A 27,528-nucleotide genomic window follows, 5' to 3' on the forward strand; every position below is an offset into this window, starting at 1 on the left:
TTTCTAACACTTGTGAATAATTATAGTAATTTTATAGCCCCAAAATATTCAATATGGATGAATTAAGGAAATGAAATAATCGCATTAATAAATTGTGTAAAATGTATAAATCTAACTATAATTTGTGAGCTATTTTGAGAAATTACTAAATCTTTAATTCCATCACTTAATTACATAACAGAGACTTTAGTTTATTTTGAGCACAATAGCAAGATACAAACATGTCTTAACATGGCATACCGTTGTGTGATAGACTAGCATCGCTCCTTTGTTGGTCATCTTCTATTTGTGCTGCTGTCTATTTGTTTGGCATTGTTTGTTCACTATAAACACCAACCGGAGGATGCCGATTCATACTCTGTATGGAGGAGCTGGTCGCTGCTCAATCTGACGACTATACCGTTAGAGAAGGAGGACGATCCGCAGCTACATTCAGTGAATCTGCTCTCATTAACAAGCTTTTCATTGTTAGGAGCGTGTCTGTCTGATATAAAGCTCAGGACAGACAGACATTGACAAAACAAGCTTCTCCTCCATGTTCTACTAGCACTCTTCTGAAAAGTTCAGAGATTTTCAAGAAAGGAAAAAAAAGTAGACAGCCACATTCTCTCTCTCCTCATTGATAACAGCTGAACAAAGAGGCTTGTGTGGACGGAGTCCTGAGATGGACATGAATCTCTCCTGGTTGGATTATCAGAACAAGATCTAATGCAACTCATGTTAAGGTGAAGATGGAGATGACCTCTACCATGTTTACCAAAATTGATTTATTTTTTTGATCGTTTGTTTGTTTCCATTTTGTCCATATTCAGTAAACATTTTAGAATGTACCTGAAAATGTTTGTCGAGGTTTAAACTCACCTCGTTGTTAAATTCCAATTAGAAATTAATTTCTTGTATGGAACTACTTTTCCAGGCGTAATAACATTGAGCATGAATGAATGATGTTCAACTTCTCCCAGTACGTCTTCCCCAGGATCCCTCTTTCAGGATGTACAGCTATATATATATATATATATATATATATATATATTATATATATATACAGATTGTCCTGTGATGTATGCTGACTTGTTTGTGTGCAGCCATCGATGCAGCAGTTGGTCAGGGCTCCTTCACGTTGACCTCCATGTTGCTGCTACTGTGCTTCACCTGCGAGATGACGTGACCAGAGGCTCTGCTGTCCCTCCACAAACCACAAACCACGAATCCACATCGACCCGAGGCGCCCCAGCAGTAGCCACACCCCCATCCAGCCGTTCCAGCAGCGCTGAACATTAAAGGTGCAGTAGGACTTCATCCCTGGGAGAAAAGAGAGACACTGAAACAGCCGGCCATCACACTGTTAACAACTTTACTGATGTGTTACTGCACCCTGACTGATTAAGAGTTTGGAAGAGACACTTAATGCATCATATTGAGGGAAACAATGAATGCAGAGTGCCTGATGTCACCTGTAACTGTGTGCAGGGTTTACACCAAATCCCAGGGACAAAAGGTGCTGACTAATGGTAGTCATCATAGGCTGAAGGCTGGCCAATCAGCACAGCCAGATTTCATGCAGACACCAGAGCAGACAAAGACATTTTTATCACCAGTGTGCCCTTTATGGGACACTACTGGAAGCAATATTACAACTATAAAGGCATCTCTTGGCTTCACTCCAATTGCACAGAAATATGATATTATCATGAATCACCAGAGCTCAGATAGACCCACGAGAAAGTGATCAATGATCAGTGATCCCACAAGGGCTGCTCAGACCCATCAGACATCGCTTGGTCATGGCTGGTATTCTATGGGATCTGGTGAAGGAATTTTAAGGCGAGTCCACACCGGAAGAACTGCCCGACTCGCGTCGGTAAATGAAGTCGGGCTACTTAATATGGCCGACTCCAACAACGACATGGGCGGTTCACACCTACGGGATTACAGCCGACGCCATACGTTCCGCGCTTGCGCGAGATGTAATGTCTCCAAAACAACAGGCGGCGCTAATCTGTATTGTGGGCCAAAAAACACGAAAACCGGAAGTAGCCGGTCCTCTCTAGACCATAACACAGAGCACGCTGTCCTCACCAGTCTGTTGTCAGCAGAGTGAGGTTGTAGACTGTAGTTGTGATTACTCTCTGAACGGAAAAATCTAAAATGTTGGATGATGTCGATACGGAGACACTGGCCTTGTCAGCTCTCGCACTTATTCTTATGGAAGAAGACAGTCGTAAGCGAAAAAGAAAGAGAACAGTTATTAGGCGCACTAAGTGGGTGAAGCCGTGGATACAATCTGGTATCTGGTATGTTTACCATCGTTACTTCCGGGCTTCACTGATTCGCTAGTCAAGCTGCTAGCCTCCACCAATCAGAATGGTAAAAGAATGACTGACTCGAATGGCGGATTATACATTTGAGTCGGCTGAAATGAACGCCGACGTTGCCGATTCGAGCGACCACACCAAGTAGACTCATGTCACGGACGCCGACTCTCTCAAAGACGCCGATTTTCGGTCCGGTGTGAACTCGGCTTTAGAGTTCTCGGAAATTGACACATTTGGAAAAGAGCATCACTCGTAGCTCCAGAGTGGCTGAGCAGGTTTACTAGGGTCATGTCTTTACTCCCCTTCCAGCGTCTCTGACAATGCTTCGGTAACAAGTGTTTTCAGTCTTTTTTTCAGGGATCATAATGTACTGTACCTACCGATACTGAAGGATAACTCCCTCCCTCTCTGAGAGTAAAAGGACTTTGTGCCAAAGGCACAGTGTTTCCTTGTGTAAATGATAGCAGATAAATTGGGAATCTCCAAATGTGTCACTGGAAATAATTAAAAGGCTCCATGTTACCTTCAGATATTTAGCATTTGGTGTATAATTCATAGTACACATTTGCTTCCAAATGAATGTATCCTTCTAGACTATTTGAACGAGACAAATCGTCTACAGCCATGCTAGCAGCTTTGTGAGGCTGCACAAGGGTCTGAGGACCTCGGGTCTGAGGACCTCGGGTCTGAGGACCTCGGGTCTGAGGACGCCAGGTATATGAGCTACCAAGAGACACATGTGGGACACGTCACCGCCATTAGCTGTCTTTTAAAGGTATATTATGCAGAAATTGTTGCTTAATGTTTGTTAACACAACATTCAGGCCCTCCTCCTTCCAACTCAATGACACCAGAAGCTTACCTCCACCGCAGTTCCATGATCACAGTGTCCCACCTGTGGCATCGTGTCAAGGCCGAGCAGGGGTGGACCCAAAATGCAGGAAAGAGAAGACAAAGGTTTAATCCAAAAATGGGTTTGGTACACAGGTAATCAAACAGTGATCACACAGGAGGTAAGGACACAGCGGCAGGAAGTGACGGACTTAGCTGGCGAGATATGACGCATCACATATGGCAGCAAAAATCAAGGCCGACCCCACATTCACTCTCATATTGGAACAAGCTCTGCCCCTCAGGCGTTTCTCGCTATAGCGAGCATATTTTGTAACTTCTTCTTGGATACTTGCTCATGTGTGAGGGATACACACCGAGTGCCCAAAGGCTGACGACCAGAACAAAATACAAACTACCGGTACATTCATTCACATTCTCACTCCCAACTTGTCAACTTTGGCACTCGGTACGACCTACTAACAACACCAACGACTCTGGTGATAAAATGTGAACGTTTTAGTTTCCCACAGGACATAAAGGGGGTTGAAAAGATGTATATATAAAATATATATTTTAGCAAGAGGGAGATCAGCTAGTAGGCTAAATAACATGACAGGATGCCTAGCAGCTGTACCCGGGGCAGAGTTCTCCAATAGAATTACTTGTACATGGATTTTTCAGGCAGGGGTGAGACAGGAGGGACAGGAGGTCAAAGAGAGGAGGATAGTAAGAGGAAATAAAGAAAGAGATGCACCAGACAGTGGAGAAGAGGAGAGAGGAGGAAGAGAGAATGAAGTGACAGATGTAGAGAAACAGAGAAGAGGAACAGAGAGAAGAGGAAAGCCTAAAGTTTAGCATGCTTCTGTAATGTAATTACATTAGTGGTTCCCAGAGAGGTGCCATTGATTTAGTTTGTTTTGTTTTTCTAAACAGACCTGCTCTGACCTTTTTGTTTTCTGTATGAGGACACAGTTGATCTTTTTCTTTGTAGGCCTGCTGATATGTTTTGTGCTGCTTTATTTTGATTAAATAAACACTGAAACTATAATAGATGTATTCATTCTGGAATCTTCTTCTATATTACAGAATTGGATGTGATGACTGTGTGAAGGCATGAGAGACCGCTGATTTTACCACTCCAGCTCTGGCAATAAGCACTGCTTGTCTGAGATAGTTATAGTAGATGTGTTTTGGGGTTGAGGACTGAAACTCCTGTGAGCACATGACCCGCTCCCCGGATTCAGGGCGTCAACCACATCCATCCATCCTTCCATCCATTGTGTACCGCTTATCCTGTATTCAAGCTCGCGGGGGGGGGGGGGGGACATATTGTCTGACTGGGATGATCATCACTTCGAACCTTATCTGAGGTTAGAAGGCTGCCTGACTTTCCAAGGAAGGTCTGCCTTCTTTGTTCCCTCTGTTACAGCCAAGTCATCAATACACTTGATTGAGCATCTCAGCTTGAAGAATCTGGAGGCCCAGGTAGCAAAGGGGTGAATCTATTATGATTTAAAAATAATCATTTCAACTGTAATAACATATAATAAATAAATGTCTGTTGATGTTTTTTCGAGTGGGGTTGCATGAGATCATTCTTTACAGTCAGCTTATTACTACAGTAGATGGAGCTGAAACAAGTTGATATTTATTTTTTGTGTTTGTGTGCCTTTCCTCTGCCACCTCTTTCACTCTTATTATATTTCATATGAGCAGAGCATCATATCACAGACTGTCACAAAGTACTTTTCTACATGTCAGAATGACTCCGCCGTCGGTGTGTGAATGTGTGTATGAATGGGTGAATGTCAGTCATTACTGTAAAGCACTTTGGATAAAAGCGCTATATAAATGAGGACCATTCCACATTGACGACGACAGCATATACCACTCAACTTTCACAGTAAAAGCCCTAGACATACACGCAGCATCACTGTTAATTATGGATGGTCTGCATCCCAAGATGGCTGCCATGTCAGTCCTGTGTTTGTTTGTCTGTGACTGAGGCTCACATTTTATGTGTTTAAGTGTTATATTTTATGGAATTTGGACTTGAATGAGGCGAGTATTCCAAGTTCTATGTCTTCCTTCAGTCTGGGATCGCTAAAGGTCACATTTTTATAAGATTTGATTGGATTGTCAAGGCATTCCAAATCTGGATTGTTTGAGGCCTTGGCCTACATGGAAGCCACCTGTTGTACTTCACCAAGGGGGATTGACAGTTACATCTGCTAGCTCCAGCCTGGCCTCCTCTACTAGCTACAACCTGGCTTCATATTCTAGCTCCAGCCTGGCCTCCTCTACTAGCTCCAACCTGGCTTCATATTCTAGCTCCAGCCTGGCCTCCTTTACTAGCTACAACCTGGCTTCATATTCTAGCTCCAGCCTGGCCTCCTCTACTAGCTACAACCTGGCTTCATATTCTAGCTCCAGCCTGGCCTCCTCTTCTAGCTACAACCTGACTTCATCTTCTAGCTCCAGCCTGGCCTCCTCTTCTAGCTACAACCTGGCTTCATCTCCTAGCTCCAGCCCGGCCTCCTCCGGTTGCTAGCTACAGCCCGGCCTCATCTGGTTGCTAGCTACAACCTGGCTTCATCTCCTAGCTCCAGCATGGCCTCTGCTTGGTACAAACTGGCTTTATCTGACAGCTTAATCTGCCAGCTCCAGCCTGCCCTCCTCTACTAGCTACAACCTGGCCTCATCTGCTAGCTACTATCTGACCTCTGCGAGCTAAAGATTGTCATAACTGCTAGCTACAGCCTGGGCTGGACATTAAGAAAGTGGCTGGCCCTGATAAACTTGATCCCTTGTTAGCAATAAATCCCCCAATTCTGGAAATCTGCCTTCATTCTTCCGCTATTGAAGGGGGGTGAACCGTCAAATGTTAATAATCATAGACCGATCTGTGCATTTTGGCAAAGGTATTTGAAAAGCTTGTCAGTAATCAACTCAAGGACTTTCTTGATTTTAATGATGTTTTATCCAAATATCAATCTTGTTTTAAGAAAACAGCATAGCACCATAACTGCTTTCCTCAAGGTGATAAATGATGTCATCGAGGCATTAGACTGCACACAAATTGTGTTACTCTATTTATTGACTTGTTGAAGGCATTTGACACAGTTGACCATAGTATTTTGATCAATATGCTGCATCATATTGGCATATCTAAGCATGCAGCATCCTGGTTTGCAACTACTTGTCTAATAGAACACAATGTGTTCAGATGTCTGGTTCCAACTCCTCTTTTCTGACAGTGTCAAAGGGTGTGCCCCAGGGTTCTGTGTTAGGACCTATAATGTTTTCCATCTACGTCAATAAGTTATGTGAAAATGTATCAACTGCAATGAATAATTTCTATGCTGATGACACTATTGTAGGGACCTCACCATCAGGACTACACAATGCACACAGAGGCCCAGAAGCCTTCACATGCGGTCAAAACAAAGGGACAAAGGGGATAAAGAACTACAACCGCCATTTTGGTGGCAACGTCACACAACTGGTGCCCTATTGGCTGACAACCACGGGTACCCCAGGGGGTCCCCGGGAGCAGCCGTGAGGTATAAAACCTGGCGCCGCCTTGAGAACTTTCTCTTCCATCGCGACACCACGTTGCAACAGGGGGTGAGCTCCTCCACCGCAGCACACCGCTGCAACAGGAGGCGAACTTTTAACGTCTGCAGCGTTTCCTTTGTCTTAGGACACAGTCTTTTCCCAAACTCGCTGGACGAGCGACAGACTGTTCTCCCCCATTTTCCGCGACTCGCCCCTTTTCTTTTACTCGTTTTTGGATCCTGAGAGATCGCCGCAACCACGCGATTCTTTGTTTGCCTGCAGAAGAGGAACAAACGGTTCCTTTGTTTCAGCGACCAACAGGAATGATAACCTCTGAGCCCCGCTCCTGTCTGAAGTCAGCTGACTAAATCGCCAAGCCATGCGATTCTATTGTTTCCTGCGGAAGGAAGGAACACGAACTGTTTTCTTCATTTGAGTCGATCATCGAGAAGCATAACTGCTACGCCCCACTCTCGTCTGGACTCAACCGACTCGTCGCGTCCCCCGCTGCCACCGAGGACTCGCGAACCACATCCCGCCGCCGGCGTGTCAAGAAGCACCGCCGCCGCACAAGACGGACTTACGCACATCGACAAAGTAAGAGGCTATCTGTCTGGGCAGAGACATAAGTTTGATAGTGTAGGATATGCTTGTAATTCTTGTTAACGTGTTTTAAGTTTCGATCACGGACTGCCGAGTCCGTTGCTTTCTGTGTTGTTGTATTTGAATGCTGATTGTGTACCCACGCCGCTGGGTTTCATTTCGGTAACAGTGTGTGTCCAACCTCGGACACATTCACGAGCTCAGTAAGTGATCTACCATCAGTTAAAGGACCGGGGTCCCGCCGAACGAACGCCAGTTCATTCACGAGCTCTCGTGTGATGGTAATAGCTTACTGATCCTTTGTAGGTTACGTGCGCATTTCCTCTCTCTTTGTTCCGGCTAACACACATGTGCACACAGATACACCGCCCCCACACGTATCCTACGCCAGCTGTTTCCGTCTCCGGACGCTAAGGACATAGCTCCATCTGGTGGCTGTACCCGGCCATCTCTCCGTCTCTCGCTATTCTATCTGACGTCAGCAGCTCCGCCCCTGAACGCTGTGAGGAATAGCTCCACCTGGTGGTCGCGCCCGGCCATCTCTCTCTCTCTCTCTTTCTCTTTTTCTCTCTCTCTCTCTCTCTCTCTCTCTCTCTCTCCATGCACACAAACACGCACACACACACGCACGCACACACACTCCACGTGTGTCTCTTCCTTTGTTTAGCTTAGCTTTGTGTGTTAGGTAATAAGGCTTTGTTAATTGCAGTGTTATTGATTGTGATCATTATTACTGATTTTAATAAAAATTATATTATAATTAGCGGTCTCTTGTGCTTGTTGTGTATATGTCACTGGATTGTTGTGAAGGCTAGTGCTCGAATTGCACGCCTTTTTAATCGTTCGATTGTTTTTGTACTTCTATGCCAATGATCACGATGATTGGCATGCGAGTATAAAACCTTTATATTGAGACTGAATACAGTTTTAGGTTATCTTTTCCCTGATCCCAGGGTGGTGCCCCGTATATTCATGATTATATCATAATGATATATTAAATATAATTATTAATCATATTGACATTAATAATTAGCTGTTGATAACCAAATCTGCTCCTGCTACTACCCCAACACTATAATTTATTGCTGTTCATCTTCTATTGTAAAGGCTTTTGATGTATTGCAGTCTTCATTTGATGCTGTGCAGTCTAGCCTGCTGAAGCTAAAATTGGTGTTGAATTCTGACAAAACCAAACTGATGCTGTTCTCAACAGCAAGTGAACTACCTTCAAATCGTCCTATCATTTAAATTGCACATTTAAAATCTCTCCAAGCTAAAGGTGAAGTTAGGCTTCTATTTCAGAAATAAGTCTTTTCCTTTAGAGCAAACAAATGATCCCAAAAAATGACTTTGATATGATCTTGAAGGACCTTGAATTTTAATAATTTGGACAGTGTATTTGATCTCTTGTCTTGTCTGTGTATTTAATCTTGTGTCTTGCTGTTTGTATGTCTTTGTATACTGGCTCTGACTTGTGCTGTTGCCTTCTTGGCTAGGTCACCCTTGTGAAAGAGATCCTCGATCTCAATGGGCTTTTACCTGGTTAAATAAAGTTTAAATAAAATAAAATGTTTTAATTGTGTGACAGCAGTGATGTAAATAACGGTCCATAAGATTACCTGTAGTAGTGTCCCAAAGCAGTTAACATTATTATATTATTTTACAGATGAGCTCAATATAGTCCTCTCCATAGACCTCAACCTGAAATCTGTTATTACTGCTGATCACTATAGAAAACACAGCGGACTATATATATATAAGGATTATCACTTTACTCTCATGATTCTCTCAGAATTTAATATCCTGAGAATCATTGTGACCTTCACCCAAACAGCTGTGTGTGTGCGATGAAAGAATACTGTTGGTCTGTACATTCAAGTTAGGAAATCACAGGTCCCACCCAGCGAGTGCTGCAGTCGTGGTGCTTTATTAGAAGTAGCGTCCATGTGAACATCATTTTACAGGACCGCACATCCACCACAGTCTGACAGGCCCGTCTCCAGCTCCTCTCTGATACACAACCCAAACTGAACTCAAAAAAATCTCATCCGACACCAAACCAAATCCCAAACACCAACACTTTTTAAGAAGTCTTGTACAGTTAGGAGTGAAGCCTGGTTCAAAGCTAGAGAAGGAACTCTGGATAGAAAGAACCAGGCTCATTGAAAAAAGGGTTGTTAAATAATAGAGACATGAGACCTGGAGGTCTGTGATTGGAAAAGGCAGCTTCAGTGTGTGCGAGGCAGGAAGGCTGCAGGGTCCCGCATCCCACCCCCAACCCACCCCGTGTCAGTGCAATTGACCCCTCAACTTATAGTCTCTTATACACAAAATAGAGTTGCAAAGGCAGTTTGTTACATTTCACATTATCAGCTTCCGTTGTTAATCTTCATACTTCATAATTAATACAGTATGTACACTGGTTTATAGTATTGGTATGTAGCTCTATTTACATTTCTGTCTATTCACAAACATATAGAACACCTGCAGGATCATCAGCAGTCATATAAAGACAGAGGAACAGTGTTTCCTACTTATACAGTCACACTAGCACTGCCTTGTATCGGGTTTTCATGTCATGTGCATGTATGTGCTCCGACTATTCCCTTTACTGCAGTTTGTCAAACACTTTAAAATACCCAGGCCTACAAAAATCAATAAAAGCCATCAAATTCTGAAAAGTTGTGTGATACTCCGGACTTCTCAGGACTCCAGCAGCAGACAGTCTTCGTTCTCAGTGGCAGGCAGCATGAGCTGCTGCTCGTAGTATAGACTCTTGGCATAGTTGATCTCTTGAGAGATCTTGATGGCGAGACTCTCGCTCTTCACATGGACCTGTGGAGAGGAAGGTTGATTACTATGGGTGGAAACACTGACGCTGTGATCAGACGTGTGCATCCTGAACTTGGATCACGTGCTCCATGAACCCCACTGTTCCTGTTCCCAGCACTTCCTGTCTTATCGCCTCGGTGTGTCAAGTGTGACGCTGGTGAGAGTCTACACTACTGAGTTGATCAGTCTAAGTTTCCATACATAATCCACTATGTGGGCTTTTCTTTCAGGCTGTGGGAAGATGAGCAGTGGTTGACATCACAGGTACGGCTGGGACTCGTGTGGTAGAAACGCAGGTGAGAAGAGGAATCAAACAGCTTCACAGCAGAGCCACATCAACCTAGTTGGCAGTGCTATCCCCCCACCCTCACCCACCCAACCATAACAGGATCACCAGCTGGTTGATGGAAAAGTTGGTGAATTCATAAAAACGAAATGTAACAAAGTGCGATAGAAACAGAGAATACATGATGACGTAAATTAAGCTAAACTGAACTTTTTAATTGTTTCAAAGCAGCAAAAGTGACATTATCATGGTTGAGGTAGAAACGTATTGTGGTTGAGGTGTTTTTGTGTAATTTGAGTCCCAGTGTCTCACCATGGGTTTCTGGTGGGAGGGGCCAGGGATAGCCACACCACTGCCAGTGCCCTCAGCCTTCTTGGTGAGCTGCACATAAACCTTCCCATGATCTTTAGAGACCAGGCAGTGGTAGAGGTCGTCGTACTTGACCTCTAGGAAGATGGCCTCGCGGTCCAAGTACTCCCCCGGCCTCAGGAAGTAGACCACCTTGGACGAGATGAGGACACAGTAGCTGTCGATGGCCTCCACGGCGATGAAGCTGGTACAGAAGGAGATGGCAAACTGTGAGTGTGATGGAGCCGCAGATGATCAGGACATATCAAAATAATAATGTAGTGAAACTCACAACTCAGAGTGGATGTTATCAGTGAGGCGGAAGAGCTGCTCCTGGCCATCAGCCTGTGTGGCGGAGTGTCGGGGCAGCAGACCCTGAGGTCCCTTACAGCAGCGAGGCTTCCTGACTCGCTGCACACCGAGCCTGATCAGCACGTCACACACAGAATGAGCATTCATCATGTTAGTACCGAGCACAGCTCTGACATCACAGTTAATTAGGGCTGAACGATTTATCGTTTTCTGACCGAAATTGCGATTTCAGACAACGCGATCATGTGATCGCCAAAGCTGCGGTTTTTGCAGCGCTCCTGACTCACCCAGGATCAGTTGTCAACTATTTTACACATGCCGTCTTCCGACCATCCTGCCAAGCTCACCAATCAGACTACACGTGAACAGGTCACGCTAACCAATCAGTATTAACCTGCTCCGTATTTGTAATTAGTCAGAAATTACTTCAACTGGACCAGAAGCAGAGTTTAGGGGATTTAATCGCCACGAAAAACAGCACGTCCGTCATTGGGAGTATTTCGGGTTTGAGGCTGCAGACCTGCACCAGAAACGGGTACTGTGCAAAACCTGTCGCGCTAAAGTTGCGACATCCAGCGGAAACACAACCAATATATACCGGTGATATAATCTCCCGCGAGAGGGTGCATTTCACGGCAGGGGCGCTGATTACGGCACAACACCGGCACTTGAAAAATCACCACAGACATTTGCATGACGCGTGCATGACGAAAAAGTCCGGTGAAAAGTCTGGTGACTATTATGATCAGGCCCACTGTAGCAAACAGACTACAATTACAGCATCTTTTGCCAGTGTAACTCTGTATGATAAGAGCAGCCGAAGACACCGGAAAGACGGATTTAAAAACCTCCTCCGCACGCTGGACAGAAGATATACAATTCCCTCCCGCACCGACTTCTAACAGGTTGCCGTCCCACAGCTATACGCGGAGTGTAAAGAAAAAGTGGTAAGCCATAAATTAATGACCCACCTATTTTAATGTCTGACATATTTTTTAGAAGGGTCATTTTATTTCAATAACAGTTTTTGTATTTGATTTACAATTAAATTATTACAGTTAAGGATTTTTGCACATTTTTAGACAGTCAAAGATGGCTCTTTTAGTTCATTTGTAATAACTGCCATTGGTCAAGGACTTTAAAGAATGAACATGCATGTTTCTTGTTAATAAATTCATTTGGAAGCAATTTTTAACTTTAGTCCTTGCATTAGAGTAATAGCATTCAATGTTTTAATGTTACTGTACATTGTGAATATTGCACTGAAGCTTGATTTGAAGGAAATCGTGAATCAAATCGAAATCGCAATATCTGTCAGAAAAATCGCAATTAGATCTTTTCCCAAAATCGTTCAGCCCTACAGTTAATATCCATGTTCATAGGATGGCTGTCTTTGTCTGCCCGCCCATTTCAACGTTCAGGGATATGTTCAGTAGAGGACCATGTAGAGGTCTATGTAGAGGACTATGTAGAGGACTATGTAAAGGACCATGTAGAGGTCTATGTAGAGGACTATGTAAAGGAGCATGTAGAGGTCTATGTAGAGGACTATGTAAAGGACCATGTAGAGGTCTATGTAGAGGACTATGTAGAGGACTATGTAGAGGTATATGTAGAGGTCTATGTAGAGGTCTATGTAGAGGACTATGTAGAGGACTATGTAGGGGTCTATGTAGAGGACTATGTAGAGGACTATGTAGAGGACTATGTAGGGGTCTATGTAGAGGGCTATGTAGAGGGCTATGTAGAGGTCTATGTAAAGGACCATGTAGAGGTCTATGTAGAGGACTATGTAGAGGACTATGTAGAGGACTATGTAGGGGTCTATGTAGAGGACTATGTAGTGGATTATGTAGAGGACCATGTAGAGGTCTATGTAGAGGACTATGTAGTGGATTATGTAGAGGACCATGTAGAGGTCTATGTAGAGGACTATGTAGTGGACTTTGTAAAGGTCTATGTAGAGGTCTATATAGAGGAATATGTAGAGGTCTATATAGAGGATTATGTAGAGGTCTATATAGAGGAATATGTAGAGGTCTATATAGAGGATTATGTAGAGGTCTATATAGAGGTCTATATAGAGGACTATGTAAAGGTCTATATATAGGTCTATGTAAAGGTCTATGTAGAGGACTATGTAAAGCTCTATAAAGAGGTCTATTTAGAGGTCTATATAGAGGACTATGTACAGGTCTATATAGAGGTCTATGTAAAGGTCTATGTAGAGGACTATGTAGAGGTCTATATAGAGGTCTATGTAGAGGACTATGTAGAGGTCTATATAGATGTCTATGTAAAGGTCTATATAGAGGTCTATGTAAAGGTCTATGTAGAGGACTATGTAAAGCTCTATATAGAGGTCTATGTAAAGGTCTATGTAGGGGACTATGTAAAGCTCTATATATAGGTCTATGTAAAGGTCTATTTAGAGGTCTATATAGAGGACTATGTACAGGTCTATATAGAGGTCTATGTAAAGGTCTATGTAGAGGACTATGTAGAGGTCTATATAGAGGATTATGTAGAGGTCTATATAGAGGTCTATATAGAGGACTATGTAAAGGTCTATATATAGGTCTATGTAAAGGTCTATGTAGAGGACTATGTAAAGCTCTATAAAGAGGTCTATTTAGAGGTCTATATAGAGGACTATGTACAGGTCTATATAGAGGTCTATGTAAAGGTCTATGTAGAGGACTATGTAGAGGTCTATATAGAGGTCTATGTAGAGGACTATGTAGAGGTCTATATAGATGTCTATGTAAAGGTCTATATAGAGGTCTATGTAAAGGTCTATGTAGAGGACTATGTAAAGCTCTATATAGAGGTCTATGTAAAGGTCTATGTAGGGGACTATGTAAAGCTCTATATATAGGTCTATGTAAAGGTCTATTTAGAGGTCTATATAGAGGACTATGTACAGGTCTATATAGAGGTCTATGTAAAGGTCTATGTAGAGGACTATGTAGAGGTCTATATAGAGGACTATGTAAAGCTCTATATAGAGGTCTATGTAAAGGTCTATGTAGAGGACTATGTAGAGGTCTATATAGAGGACATTGTAAAGGTCTATGTAGAGGACTATGTAGAGGACTATGTAGTAGACTATCAAGCTCATTTGTAAAAAATAAAATGAAGGCTCAGGCTGCTTTATAAAGGGTTGACAATTGACAATGTCGTACATTCTGTCTTCATAGGAGAAGTTAGAATCAAAAGCACTTAAAAATATCCTTATCGTTGCTTATGTATGATTTGCTAAATGTCTGTACACCTAGTAAACCTGGTAGTGTATAAATGTAAGTGTGTGTGTGTGTGTGTGTGTATATGTATACAGTACAGACCAAACGTTTGGACACACCTTCTCATTCAAAGAGTTTTCTTTATTTTCATGACTATGAAAATTGTAGATTCACACTGAAGGCATCAAAACTATGAATTAACACATGTGGAATTATATACTTAACAAAAAAGTGTGAAACAACTGAAAATATGTCTTATATTCTAGGTTCTTCAAAGTAGCCACCTTTTGCTTTGATTACTGCTTCGCACACTCTTGGCATTGTCTTGATGAGCTTCAAGAGGTAGTCACCTGAAATGGTCTTCCAACAGTCTTGAAGGAGTTCCCAGAGATGCTTAGCACTTGTTGGCCCTTTTGCCTTCACTCTGCGGTCCAGCTCACCCCAAACCATCTCGATTGGGTTCAGGTCCGGTGACTGTGGAGGCCAGGTCATCTGGCGCAGCACCCCATCACTCTCCTTCTTGGTCAAATAGCCCTTACACAGCCTGGAGGTGTGTTTGGGGTCATTGTCCTGTTGAAAAATAAATGATGGTCCAACTAAACGCAAACCGGATGGAATAGCATGCCGCTGTAAGATGCTGTGGTAGCCATGCTGGTTCAGTATGCCTTCAATTTTGAATAAATCCCCAACAGTGTCACCAGCAAAGCACCCCCAAACCATCACACCTCCTCCTCCATGCTTCACGGTGGGAACCAGGCATGTAGAGTCCATCCGTTCACCTTTTCTGCGTCGCACAAAGACACGGTGGTTGGAACCAAAGATCTCAAATTTGGACTCATCAGACCAAAGCACAGATTTCCACTGGTCTAATGTCCATTCCTTGTGTTCTTTAGCCCAAACAAGTCTCTTCTGCTTGTTGCCTGTCCTTAGCAGTGGTTTCCTAGCAGCTATTCTACCATGAAGGCCTGATTCACACAGTCTCCAACAGAACAGTTGTTCTAGAGATGTGTCTGCTGCTAGAACTCTGTGTGGCATTGACCTGGTCTCTAATCTGAGCTGCTGTTAACCTGCGATTTCTGAGGCTGGTGACTCGGATGAACTTATCCTCCGCAGCAGAGGTGACTCTTGGTCTTCCTTTCCTGGGGCGGTCCTCATGTGAGCCAGTTTCTTTGTAGCGCTTGATGGTTTTTGCGACTGCACTTGGGGACACTTTCAAAGTTTTCCCAATTTTTCGGACTGACTGACCTTCATTTCTTAAAGTAATGATGGCCACTCATTTTTCTTTACTTAGCTGCTTTTTTCTTGCCATAATACACATTCTAACAGTCTATTCAGTGGGACTATCAGCTGTGTATCCACCTGACTTCTGCACAACACAACTGATGGTCCCAACCCCATTTATAAGGCAAGAAATCCCACTTATTGAACCTGACAGGGCACACCTGTGAAGTGAAAACCATTTCAGGTGACTACCTCTTGAAGCTCATCAAGAGAATGCAGAGTGTGTGCAAAGCAGTAATCAGAGCAAAAGGTTGCTACTTTGAAGTAACTAGAATATAAGGCGTATTTTCAGTTGTTTCACACTTTTTTGTTAAGTATATAATTCCACATGTGTTAATTCATAGTTTTGATGCCTTCAGTGTGAATCTACAATTTTCATAGTCATGAAAATAAAGAAAACTCTTTGAATGAGAAGGTGTGTCCAAACTTTTGGTCTGTACTGTATATATATATATATATATATATATATATGAAAAAATAAAATGTTGCATGTTCAGCCTGAGATGAAACAAGCAGGCAGACTTGTTCAACAGACAGGGCTCCACTGAAAGAAACCACTCTGCATGTTTTAGGAGGCGGACAACATTTGCCAACATTGCCCCTCCCGCCGGCTGCATTGTTGATTCGTCGTCATTTTCATGACATCTCAGTGCTGCGCTACGCAGCAACCGGTGAGAGGGGAGGTATAAATGGGTTAAGCAAATTAAATCCAGTCATTATATTCCATATGAGACAGACACCTATTTAACATACAGGTTTGTCATCTCACTTTCCATAGATGATATAAAATGCTGAAAGTCAGAAAAATTCAGCTTTCAATGTTTTTTCGCCATAGAGATGTAAAAGCCTCTTTGACTCCAATATAATTCAGTCAATAGATCCAACCCACCTGTGGTTACTGAGACTAGCCATGTCCCGGACCGTCTGTGCAGTCTCGGACGCAAAGTCCAGAGCTCCAGCCACCGGTTTGGTCACCGTGCCGACCAGACCTTTCCCCAGGCCTGAGAAGAAGCCACTGACTCCGCCCTCCGTCTTCACCCCCTCCACTGTGGAAGTGATGATGCTCGTCATGCCTCCAATGATACCTGGGGAGGAGGGCGAGGAAGATTGGCATCAGGCTCTACATGTTTACAGTGATGGCGAGAACACATAGAAACACGGCGGCAGCTTCGGAGCTGATTCATCCCTGAGTGCTGACACAGCAGGAACACAAGAGGCCCAGAATCATTCCACAGCATTTCATGGGTAGGATGGGATCCACATGAAGTTTGGAGGTCTGTAGTGATTGACTCTGCAGAAAGTTGGTGACCTCTGTGCACTATGTGCCTCAGCATCCGCTGACCCCGCTCCATCATTTTACGTGGTCTACCACTTCTTGGCTGAGTTGCTGTCGTTCCCAATCACTTCCACTTTGTTCTAATCCCACTGACAGTTGACTGGAATATTTAGGAGTGAGGACATTTCATGACTGGACTTGTTGCACAGGTGGCATCCTATCACAGTACCAGGATATATATATATACAGTGTTTCCCCTACCATTGTACAGGAGACCTGCCGCCAGGCCAAAAAAAAAAATCAATAAACCAAAAATAAGCCACCTATCAATTCATTCATAAATCAATAATCATTTACATTAGGAGCGCCTCCGCGCAGCACAGTAGACTTGCTCCGCAAGACGCGCGGCCACAACAATCCACGCCGCGCGCTCCCGCTACGTTCTTCTTCGTTTACTTTGCTTGATGTTGTTCTGATGCCGCTCTGCCTCGTTAAACCAGCACGATGTCGCTTTCTATGAAAACACGGAAAGTTTACATTGTATTTTGATAAGCTGTTGCACTCTTCAGACTCGTGGTGTGAGCGGAACCGGACCGGACCGGAACCGGACCGGTACCGGACCCGGAACCGGACCGGTGCATTTATAAGAAAAATGCCGCTGTGTGTCGCCGTCCAAAATCCGCTTTCCTCGCGCTGCCTGCTCGCACAGATCCGCTCATGCGCACATTCGCTGATGCAGGTCGAGTATTGTCGAGAAATAAATGCAGAGACGGCGCTCCTTAAAAACAACATCAAGCCATGCGTGTGAAGTATTAGGATGTGATGACGTATGTACAACCGGCTAATGGGCCAAAGCCCGTTTGGGCTGGAGCCGAGGCACGCTACTGATCGCGCCCTTAGGCAGCCTATGTTAATAAAATAAGGATTGTTTTTGATAAGCTGTGGAACTCTGAGTTAACCTATTTCTACCTGAATTTCTATGAACTATTAGGCTGTTGAGTAAACCTATAACTTATATTTTACTTGATAAAATAAGACAATATATGCACTCATATGTCGTTATAGTGTTTTACAGTATCTGTAGCTATTAATGTGATGCTCCTCATTTTCCAGACATATTTTTCCGGCCCATAATTTTGCATAATTTCCATCAACCGGCACCTTAATAAGTCACTCTCTCCTTGTGATCTTGAATACACTCTGGTTGAACAAAAATGTTGAATGCAAATATAATAATTGCAGAATTGCAGACTGCTTGCTGTGCCACCTGACTTAATCCAACTGCACCAATACACCATCCCACACGTCTCGTCTGTTTAGGGTTTTTTCGGTGGGTACCACCGGGCCTGAAAAAAATTCTAGGGGAAACACTGATATATATCTATATATATATACACATCCTATCACAGTACCACACTGGAACTCACTGAGCTCCTGAGAGCGACCTATTCTTTCACATGTTTGTAGAAACAGTCTGCATGCCGAGGTGCTGCTTTTATACACCTGTGGCCATGGAAGTGATGGAACAGCATTTTTGGCAATATAGTGTATGTATATATTTGTCCTGACGAGTTAAGGAGCAATACCACTGTTGATTTCATATTTGATAGGAGACACTTTCCCATGAGTAGGTCATTTCCCGTTGAATCAGTTGGGGATGCACAAGCAGCAGGGAGGAAGAAAACTCAATGCTATGATTTTATTCATAGATATTTAAAAGTATAAAGTTATAAAGTTAGTATCTCAGATCATCAACAGACAGCAAGGTTAAAGCACAACCCCCCCGAACACACACAACATTAGCATGTGAACGTTTATACACGCTCACACACTACATGCATCACCACGGCGACGGGAATGGGAGAGGTAAATGAGAGAAAATAAAAAAGATCCTTTTCTCATCTGAATTGTTTTCTATCCTGAGTTTGTCAGGATAATCTTTCAACGTTCTTAATGTTTCTGTTCATCTGTGAAACAGGTGGATATTAAGATGTTATAGAATTAAATACATCCACAAAACTCCATTATCGGGATCATTGTCAATCTTGTCCTTGAACAAGTGAAAAACACTGCCTAGTGTGATAAATATACACAAATATTGTTCAGGTAAACATTTTGATTATTTGTGTCTTATCTGTGATTCAATAAATGATTTGTTACTTAACTAAATGAAAGTGTAGTATGTTTTAGACTTATTTTAAGAGTTTAAAGCATATGTTGATGATTATCAGGTTAATCTCATGAATCTGAATTGTTGGACAGGATAACGTGACGTGAAATCATCCTGTGCTAGTAACCACTAAATGATTCTGTCGCCCGCTAGCTGATCTGTAAAGGCTGTGACCACACACAGACGTGGACCAGTCTTACCATGAGCCAGACCATGGATCCCCGCTACCAGGTGCTCTCCGCTGGTGGCGCCATGGTATCTGATGTACTCCCGCTCGCTCTGGTGTCGGTTGTCCATGGTCTTCCCCAGCCCATCTGACAACGTCCCTGCAAACTGACAGACAGACGGCTGTTCACACCACAAGGCTTCTTCTCTTAATGCTCACAATTCCTCTGTACAGATTTAAGCTCATGTCTATACAAAACAGCCAAGCAATACACTTAAACACTATGTTCCAGTGTGATGAAAGAATGTTGTAAAAACAAAAGCAGACAAACACAGAAAGAGAATCACCTTGGCAGCAGAGTTGGACACGCCGTGGGTCACGTTGCGTATGAGACCGCCCACGTTGCCGTACTTGATGAGCTCAGACACGCCCTCGGTGACGTCGTTAAGGAGGCCCATGGGGTTCCCCAGGAAGTCCACAGAGCCCAGGATCTGAGCCGCCTGGCTGATCAGCTCCTGCAGACAGGAAACATTTCACAGTGATGACCTGCACTAACCAGGCACCGACCGGACCAAGACCGACCCCGACCAGGCACCGACCGGACCAAGACCGGGCACTGACCAGGCACCGACCGGACCCTGACCGGACCCCGACCGGATCCCTACCGGACACCGACCAGGCACCAACCGGGCACGGACCGGACCAAGACCGGGCACTGACCAGGCACTGACCAGACCCGACCGGACCCCGACCGGGCACGGACCGGACCAAGACCGACCCCGACCGGGCACTGACCGGAATCCCGACCAGACCCCGACCGGACCCCGACCGGACCCCCACCGGCTATCGACAGGACCCCGACCGGAGAAGAGAGCATGTGATAAAATGCCAGTTTTTTGGTTGTGGGGTGTAGATTTGAGATAATAAAAATAGAGTATTAGGCAAGAAAGAAAATCATGATTTAGTTGTGAAATTGACCCAGAATGCAGAGGTGGATGCAGTTAATGGAGCAGTGACAGCTGGAGAAATGATTTGGGATGACTTGTGGAAGGGAGGAGGCCAAACAACGGTGTTTCTCATCGTGTGAAGACTCTTTTCAGACTGTGACTGGGAGGCCTCGTACCTCTCTGAAGTGCTTGAGGATGTCGTTGATGATGATCTCCTGGGTCTCGTAGGGGTGCACTCTGGTGAACGGGTACATGTTGATGACGGCGTCTTCAAAGCGAACCAGAGGGAAGCCCAGGGTGCCTTTCAGAGCCTATGACAAGGAAACACCCACAATGTGTGACAACACGTCGAAACAGCAAACATTTGGCATCCCGCTGAGATACGTTCACCAGGGCAGACACGACTCTGCTCCTGCCTGATGACACATTGTGGTGGCAGAGCAGCTGTAATAACAGGAAGTCATTGCAGGACATGCTGAGAACTGAAATCTATTTGAACCAGAACCTCCTGTTAGTATCAGTGCAGTTTAGAAATCATGTCCAGATACATTGAATAATATTTAGATTCTTATTAGAATACCTTAACATTTGAAACTCAGTGGACACTCTTGTTAACATAATGTCCACAGTGAGTTTTCACTGTGGACATTATGTCATATATGTATATATATATATATATATATATATATATATATATATATATATATATATATATATATATATATATATATATATATATATATATATATATATATATGTCAAGTGACATATTAGTACATATTAGAACATGTACATTAATTAAAGTGCATAATTTGCATCATTCTGACCCAATTGTAAATATGATCTTAGTACGGTACAGATGTATATGTATATAGTGTCTCTTTTTATTCTATGTTTTATTTTTAGAAATGGTCTTATTTTCATTTTTTTTACTTTTCCTTATGTTCCTGACTGCAGTGCATGCTTTATTGTTTACTGTTTATTGTTTGTAAATATCTTGCACACTGAAGACCAAGGCAAATGTCTTATATGTGAAAAGGTATTATAACATAACAATAAACTCCTTTCTGATTCTGAAGTGATTTTACTGGCTGTTTTAAAGGAGGGAGAGTGATTTTAGGGGAGTTTGGATGTTAACGTTATCATTTCTTTATGTGTGAAGGTTACATCATCGCGTCTATGCTCACTAATTGACACACTCCACATGTGCAGGTGTGCTCTGATACATCTGATAGCTGTTTTCAGTTTGACTGCATACTGTACCAGCCCCAATGGAATAAACCATACATTCATATATTTGGGACTCTCAGGTATAGAGAGAACACGTGATTTCCCGTCTGTGACCTGACCCCCTGATAGGACAAGCTGCTCTCTATCAGATGTGATGTTACTTTGCTTCAGCTTGGTGCAGGTCTAAGAAGCGAGGCAGCAGAAAGAATGATGTCATGTCCTGTTCGGTTACCTTGAGATCAGGAGGCAGCTTGTGAGAGGTGAAGACACTCAGTTTGACCTGAGGGAGGCTGATCTTCAGGTTCTCAAAGTAGTAACGTTTGGGAGGGCCTGCATCCTCGTTGCTCCTTTCATAGATGTTTTCATCCAGCTTCTCCAGCTCTACATTCACCACAGGGTTTTTAAAAACAGCCTTCTTACTCACAGCATCACACACACATTCAGAATGACTTTTAACTGATGACCCACCGGCTTCTGTCTGTCCGTATCCAAAGAAACTGAGCAGCTTGAGCAGCAGCTTCTCCTCGATGATGACTGTGAAGCGCCGCGCCGTCACCATGAGGTGCTGTGAACACATCCGGGTTACATCATGAGTCAGCAGATTCTAGTATTCTCTGGTACAAGAAGCCAGATGGCAGTTTGAGGTCCCGAGTGACCAGAAACTTCTTTCACTATTCAGGATTGTTTAGACTTCAGTAACACCAACATTTGTATCTGCTACTGATCTGTCAACAGAAGTGTGACATTTAACACATTTTTTTCCATCCCGTGATGTAATGTGAGGGATTCAGTGTGTGACGCTTGCCTTGAAGAGATCGGTGAGCTGGAGGCTGCTGGGAACCTTGACTGAGTTGACCTGCAGGGCCGGGCCGCTGTCGTTGGCGCTGCCGTCACTGGAGCTGGGAGTCACACACAGCATCACAGGCTGGGTGGTACCCAGCAGCTGGTTGTCCACCTGAGGACCACAACATGACAGACTCCACTTCACTTAATGCTACTGTTTAAAAAAGCTTATTACTTCCCCCCAAAGGTATAAAGAATGGAGCTTTAATTAAATGTCATTTTCTGAACAGCTTGACGTGGACAGATAAATCCTCAGACACATCCTTTTGTATGGATGGAACTAATATGGATCTAATATGGATCTTGTGATTTATGTCTTTTGCTTAGGGGGCTGTGCTTTTTGTTTTTCCATCATGGGGTATCTGCTGGGGGGTTATGTTTTTGTTGGGTTGATGTTTATGTTTTGTGCTGTTAGCTGATGGTGGATCACTAGCTTATCCGGATAATTCCATGAGGGAAGGGTCACCAGCCATGAATCAAAAATAGTCCTTCATTAACGAGCAGAAAATACATCTGCATGAGTATTAATCATATTGTCTGTTCACGAGAAGCCTCTGGAAGAGAAGATCCAGGCAGAGGGCAGATATAAGCATCCTTGGGTTTCTTGAAAGGCGCTATATCAATTAAAGTTATTATTATTATTATTATTATACAGACACCCCCACACCGTTCTAGTGGCTCAGGAGTGAAAGGGAGTTTTTTTTCTATCAATAATACATTGTTTTCTAGGAAACGGTTTCAGAGCCGTGGTGAAGCTCACCTGGATGTTCTGAATGCTGAGCTCCAACACCTCGTTGGCGGCAGTGCGGGTGAAGTGGACATCTATACCAGACAGTGTCGTGAACACGAGCTCCTCAGGAACCTTGTTGACCAGAGAAACGCCCACACCTTCCTCCAAGTTCACCAACACCTGGGGAGGAACACCAAGCAGACAGCAGATAGTGAGCTTCACCTGCTCCCAGATACAGATGTGCTCTAAGTAGCACATATGAAGGGAAATCTACTGAATGAACGTGTCAGGTGATTTCGGCCTGTCATAGACAAACTACGGTGCATGTGAGGACGTGACTGGTACCTCCAGCTCCTGCTCAGGCTCCTTCTTCTTTACTTCCTCTTTGGCCTTCTCCTGTTCTGTGCTGGAGGAGCTCCGGATCATTCTCCTCTGGTTGAAGTCGCTGATCTACAAGCACACAGACGTCTGTGAGCAGAACAGATCATGAGCGTGTTCTAGTCTGGCTCTATGTGTAAAGTGTCCTGAGATAACATTGTTGTGATATGACACTAAATCTTAAAGGCATACTTCACCAGTGGAAACATGGATCTGTATTGAAAATGGGTCATATATGTAGTCGAAATGCAAAATACATTTTGAATTCGGTGCCTTCTTGACCGAGAAAAGGCAGACGGTGACTTTTTGGTGCATGTGGATGGAAGACAACAACTCCCACAATGCACAGCTCCACAGGCCACTCCGACTGATCTAGAACAGCGCCTACCAGAGAAATTGCTCTTCCACAACCCACCTACTGGTCTGTAACAGGTCTGTAGTCTCAGTGGGTCCCACCACTGGTCTGTAATAGGTCTGTAGTCTCAGTGGGTCCCACCACTGGTCTGTAATAGGTCTGTAGTCTCAGTGGGTCCCACCACTGGTCTGTAACAGGTCTGTAGTCTCAGTGCTGCCCCCTATAGGCGGGTTGAAGACATGAGGAACTAGTGTTGCAGTCTCAACACCTCTAACCAAACCAAAGAAATATTCAAAATCACAAAGCATAAAACATGAAATCTGAAGTTTACATTACATTAAGTTTTTACTGAACCAAAGTTGTCTAAATGATGGCACAGAAAAAGTAAAAGTATTTTATTCAAACAAGAGTATGCAAATCTACGTGATTATTTCATGATATGACATGACCTACATGAGGACAGGAGGTTTTGATAAAGGCCCGCTAGATGAAACACAGCATCAGATTCACCAAGAGGCTCAGTATCAGTGCTGTTCGAGTCAAATGATTATTAATCCCTGAATATGGAGATTTGATGGTTTTGGTTCTCACCTGCAGGACACGTGTGGGTCCATCTGGCAGCACCTGGACTGACAGCACACCCGAACCAGGTCTCATCTTCTGGTTGATGAACTGCTGCTCGGGGCCAGGATCCAGCAGCCCGGAGTCTGGTCCCAGCACCACCTCTGCTCCATCATACAGACCTGCCACCCCGCCCTTCACCTGAACGGTACATGTCTCTCAGTGTGAGGGTCAACTGCACCAACACTAAGATCTCAGGACTCTGAACTCCACAGAGGAGACAAAGCCAGATCGACATTCAAAAACAACAACAACATAGTAATAATAATAATAACAATAATAATAAACTGTTTATAAAGCTTAAATTACATAGGGCTTTACATTGTTGAACCAAAGTTAAAACATTAAATATAAAAGCATCCAAATTAACAACAGAAACAGTGCATTCAAATTATTTAACAGCTTTTGGGAAAAGATAAGTTACTTTAAAGATTCTGCAAGCCAATACTGAATGCAAAGTGAATTCCCGCCTCATGCCTCTGAAATCACTACTGTTGCTGCTTTATGTTGTAAAGTCCCAGATACGCTGGGAAACCAAACACCGTCCTGTCTGAGTTCATGACACGTCCAGAGGTGCTGGATTCACTGGATCTAGCAAGACACACGTCAACTGGTTTAACACAGCTGGAGGAACCCACAATAAATTATTTAGCTATGATTTAATATCAATAACCAGATGAAAAGGATGCTGAAATAACTCCATGATGACTTGATCAGTAAAAAGTGTGACATCATGCTTTGTTAGGTCCGTCTGCAAGACGACGACTTAACTACTTTTAAAATGCTTGTTTTCTGAATGGAGTCTGGTTGATGGGTGCTAGGCTATGCTAACATTTTAGCTGCTCCATCAACACTCCAAATAAGGTAATCTAGACATAAATACAGCAGAGACCTTGTTGTTTGGACCACAGACAGTCTCTGGTTTCTCCACATAGTCTGGTCTGGTCTCTGGACTAATGTGAGCTACTATCATAGACCTCTGGGGACCACAGACACTCTCTGGTTTCTCCACATGGTCTGGTCTGGTCTCTGGACTAATGTGAGCTACTATCATAGACCTCTTTCATTTAGAATATTTTTGTCTCTAAGCTGATATGCTTTCGTGTCACAGCGTCACACAAATTTCTTTCTTGAGCTGAATTATTTCATAGATGTAATTCACCTCATTCAGGCCGCCCTGTGTCTATTTGTGTGTTTGCATCGACTTTGCAAGCAATCGCGCCACGAAAATAATTCCCTTCACTCAGGCAGGGAGTTCCAGAGTCGGTCAGCTTTGACCTTGAGCCAGGACTCAGGAACAGCCAGCAGAGCCCTGCCTGAGGATCGTCGGAGGCTGTGTCTCGCTCATAGAAGAGCAGTGCTTTAAAAGGTGATGAGTGTCTTGGTGGACCCACCTGCACCACCAGCCGGGGAAGGCCACAGGTCAGCATGCCTGAGCTGAAGTACCAAGTCTGGGTGGTGCTGCGACGGGAGTCTGGCCTCCTCAGCATCAACGGCTCAAAACTGGGAGAGACAAACAGGGACAGAGAAGAGTCGTCCATGAAAGATGTCCACACCCGACTGTCATGAGAGAAGCATCTGTTGTGTTGCGCTCACAGACACACTGCAGCACCAACCTATTGTCACTGACAGCCGCGAGCCCGGCGATGTCCAGCACCAAGGAGGAGTCCAGTGGGCGGGGCTGTGCCGGCTTGCTCTGCGGCGGAGAGGAGCCTTCGTGACACAGCATGCCGGTCCCGGTCATCCTCCACAGCTGGGAGCGCTTCCCTGGTTCCTGAGTACATGTGACAACACATTCATTGGTGGACTTTGTCCTCATCAACACACGCTGACATTGTATGTTTTTATGGGGGACTTTTTGTCAACAACTTGTCTTCTCTTTTTCCGTCTAAACATGCACAATTCTAATCTAACAGTCCAAGCTTTTCCATCCTTAAATCAAAGTCACTCCGGGTCATTTCAACCCGAAAACACTACCTTCTTCTTCAGGATGACCCGCTGAGTCTTGGTGTCTACATCTAGAACCAGTTCAGCACGGCTCACCACACGCTTCTTCCCGACGGGTCTCTTCTCAACATTCCTGCATCGACAAAAGCATGCTGCTTACCTTCATGAATTGAACTTTTATAAAGGGAAACATAATGATATTAAAGTATGTCGGTCCATACGGTGAGAAAGTGTGTGTGGCTGCGATGTAGATGAAGTTCTCGTAGTACAGCTTGTTGTATTCTCTGAAGAAGTTCATGTCGGATGTGACCTCCGAGGATCCGGCTCCCTTCACAGTCAAGGTGAGGTAGGGGGGCAGTGTGGGCTCATCGCAGGCGAAGTCCAGCACTGAGCCGGCCTTCACCTCAGTGTGCAGACGGATGTCAGCCACACCGTGCTGCCAGAATTGGATCGGCACCTGAAGGGATGTACAGCAGATTAAAACACCATGAAGGTCTTTGAAGGTCTGAACGTGTGCATCGTAGTCTGTACTGAAGCCATTCATTCATGGAGACAGAACGGGGTCCAGTAAGGGATTCGGTGACAGGTCATGCTACTGCAGCAGCAATAACATGGTCTTACCTCAGAGATGTTGTCTATGCGGAAGGGTGGTGGCAGCTGGTCCGTGTCAGAGAAGGAGATCTGGTAGGTGGCTCCCTTCAGGGTGATCTCTGTCCGCAGGAAGAAACAGTTCCCCAGTGTGTCCCTGTTCAAACAAAGATCATATACTCAGAACAATCAAGTACTAGTTAGGAGGAGAATACCATACGTGACTCCAGTGTGTATGTGGCTCACCTCATGTTGACGTGGAAGGACTTGGGTTTGTTGACCTCGAAGCCTCCAGACCAGGTGCAGTTGGCGATGTCCATGAGGCGCACACACAGCAGCTGGTCGTAGTCGTTACGGGGCCAGTGAAAGACAACGCTGGAGCCCGGCAGGGTGGAGATGTAACCCTCAGGGTTCACTGTGCCCTGTAGAACAAAGAACGTAGAGCTGTCTCACTGGAAGTATTACATAACCTCAAATTACAATTGGCTATTCTAAAACTCTTTAACAATGTCCTTAGCTCAGGGATCTTCCCCAATATGTGGATCCAAGGACTGATAACACCAGTCCAGGAGAGAGAGACACACATTCGATCCCAATAAATACTGTGGGATCTACAGACTCCTACATTTCCTTACTGAGCAAATCCCAGATTGTCTTTTTACCAAA

General features: G+C 44.1%; 2 protein-coding genes across 6 annotated transcripts in view; one reads left to right on the forward strand and one right to left on the reverse strand.

Annotated features, from left to right (window-relative positions):
• The window catches only part of LOC311016669 (immunoglobulin superfamily member 21-like), a 28,471-nt gene extending 26,668 nt beyond the window's left edge, over positions 1-1,803 (forward strand). For all 4 annotated transcript variants that reach the window (XM_084014529.1, XM_084014531.1, XM_084014530.1 and 1 more), the window contains one exon: positions 1,086-1,803. In XM_084014529.1, coding sequence (XP_083870655.1) covers positions 1,086-1,168 — 83 coding nt within the window. In that variant the 3' untranslated portion in view covers positions 1,169-1,803. The remainder of the gene's footprint in view (positions 1-1,085) is intronic.
• A 7,359-nt stretch (positions 1,804-9,162) lies between these two features.
• The window catches only part of vps13d (vacuolar protein sorting 13 homolog D), a 61,608-nt gene continuing 43,242 nt past the window's right edge, over positions 9,163-27,528 (reverse strand). Inside the window, exons 52-70 of one of the 2 annotated variants that reach the window (XM_084014522.1) lie at positions 27,109-27,284; positions 26,896-27,019; positions 26,496-26,731; positions 26,305-26,407; positions 25,944-26,101; positions 25,722-25,830; positions 24,298-24,468; positions 23,319-23,423; positions 23,004-23,153; positions 22,206-22,355; positions 21,869-21,965; positions 21,633-21,781; positions 20,347-20,481; positions 19,571-19,738; positions 19,258-19,390; positions 16,501-16,696; positions 11,069-11,200; positions 10,741-10,981; positions 9,163-10,145 (exon numbers count right to left, since the gene is read on the reverse strand). In XM_084014522.1, coding sequence (XP_083870648.1) covers positions 10,014-10,145; positions 10,741-10,981; positions 11,069-11,200; positions 16,501-16,696; positions 19,258-19,390; positions 19,571-19,738; positions 20,347-20,481; positions 21,633-21,781; positions 21,869-21,965; positions 22,206-22,355; positions 23,004-23,153; positions 23,319-23,423; positions 24,298-24,468; positions 25,722-25,830; positions 25,944-26,101; positions 26,305-26,407; positions 26,496-26,731; positions 26,896-27,019; positions 27,109-27,284 — 2,865 coding nt within the window. In that variant the 3' untranslated portion in view covers positions 9,163-10,013. The remainder of the gene's footprint in view (positions 10,146-10,740; positions 10,982-11,068; positions 11,201-16,500; positions 16,697-19,257; positions 19,391-19,570; positions 19,739-20,346; positions 20,482-21,632; positions 21,782-21,868; positions 21,966-22,205; positions 22,356-23,003; positions 23,154-23,318; positions 23,424-24,297; positions 24,469-25,721; positions 25,831-25,943; positions 26,102-26,304; positions 26,408-26,495; positions 26,732-26,895; positions 27,020-27,108; positions 27,285-27,528) is intronic. The other variant, XM_084014523.1, reaches the window with a different exon arrangement.

Source organism: Eutrigla gurnardus (genome assembly GCF_963514095.1).
Source record: "Eutrigla gurnardus genome assembly, chromosome: 8".
Lineage (NCBI taxonomy): Eukaryota > Metazoa > Chordata > Actinopteri > Perciformes > Triglidae > Eutrigla > Eutrigla gurnardus.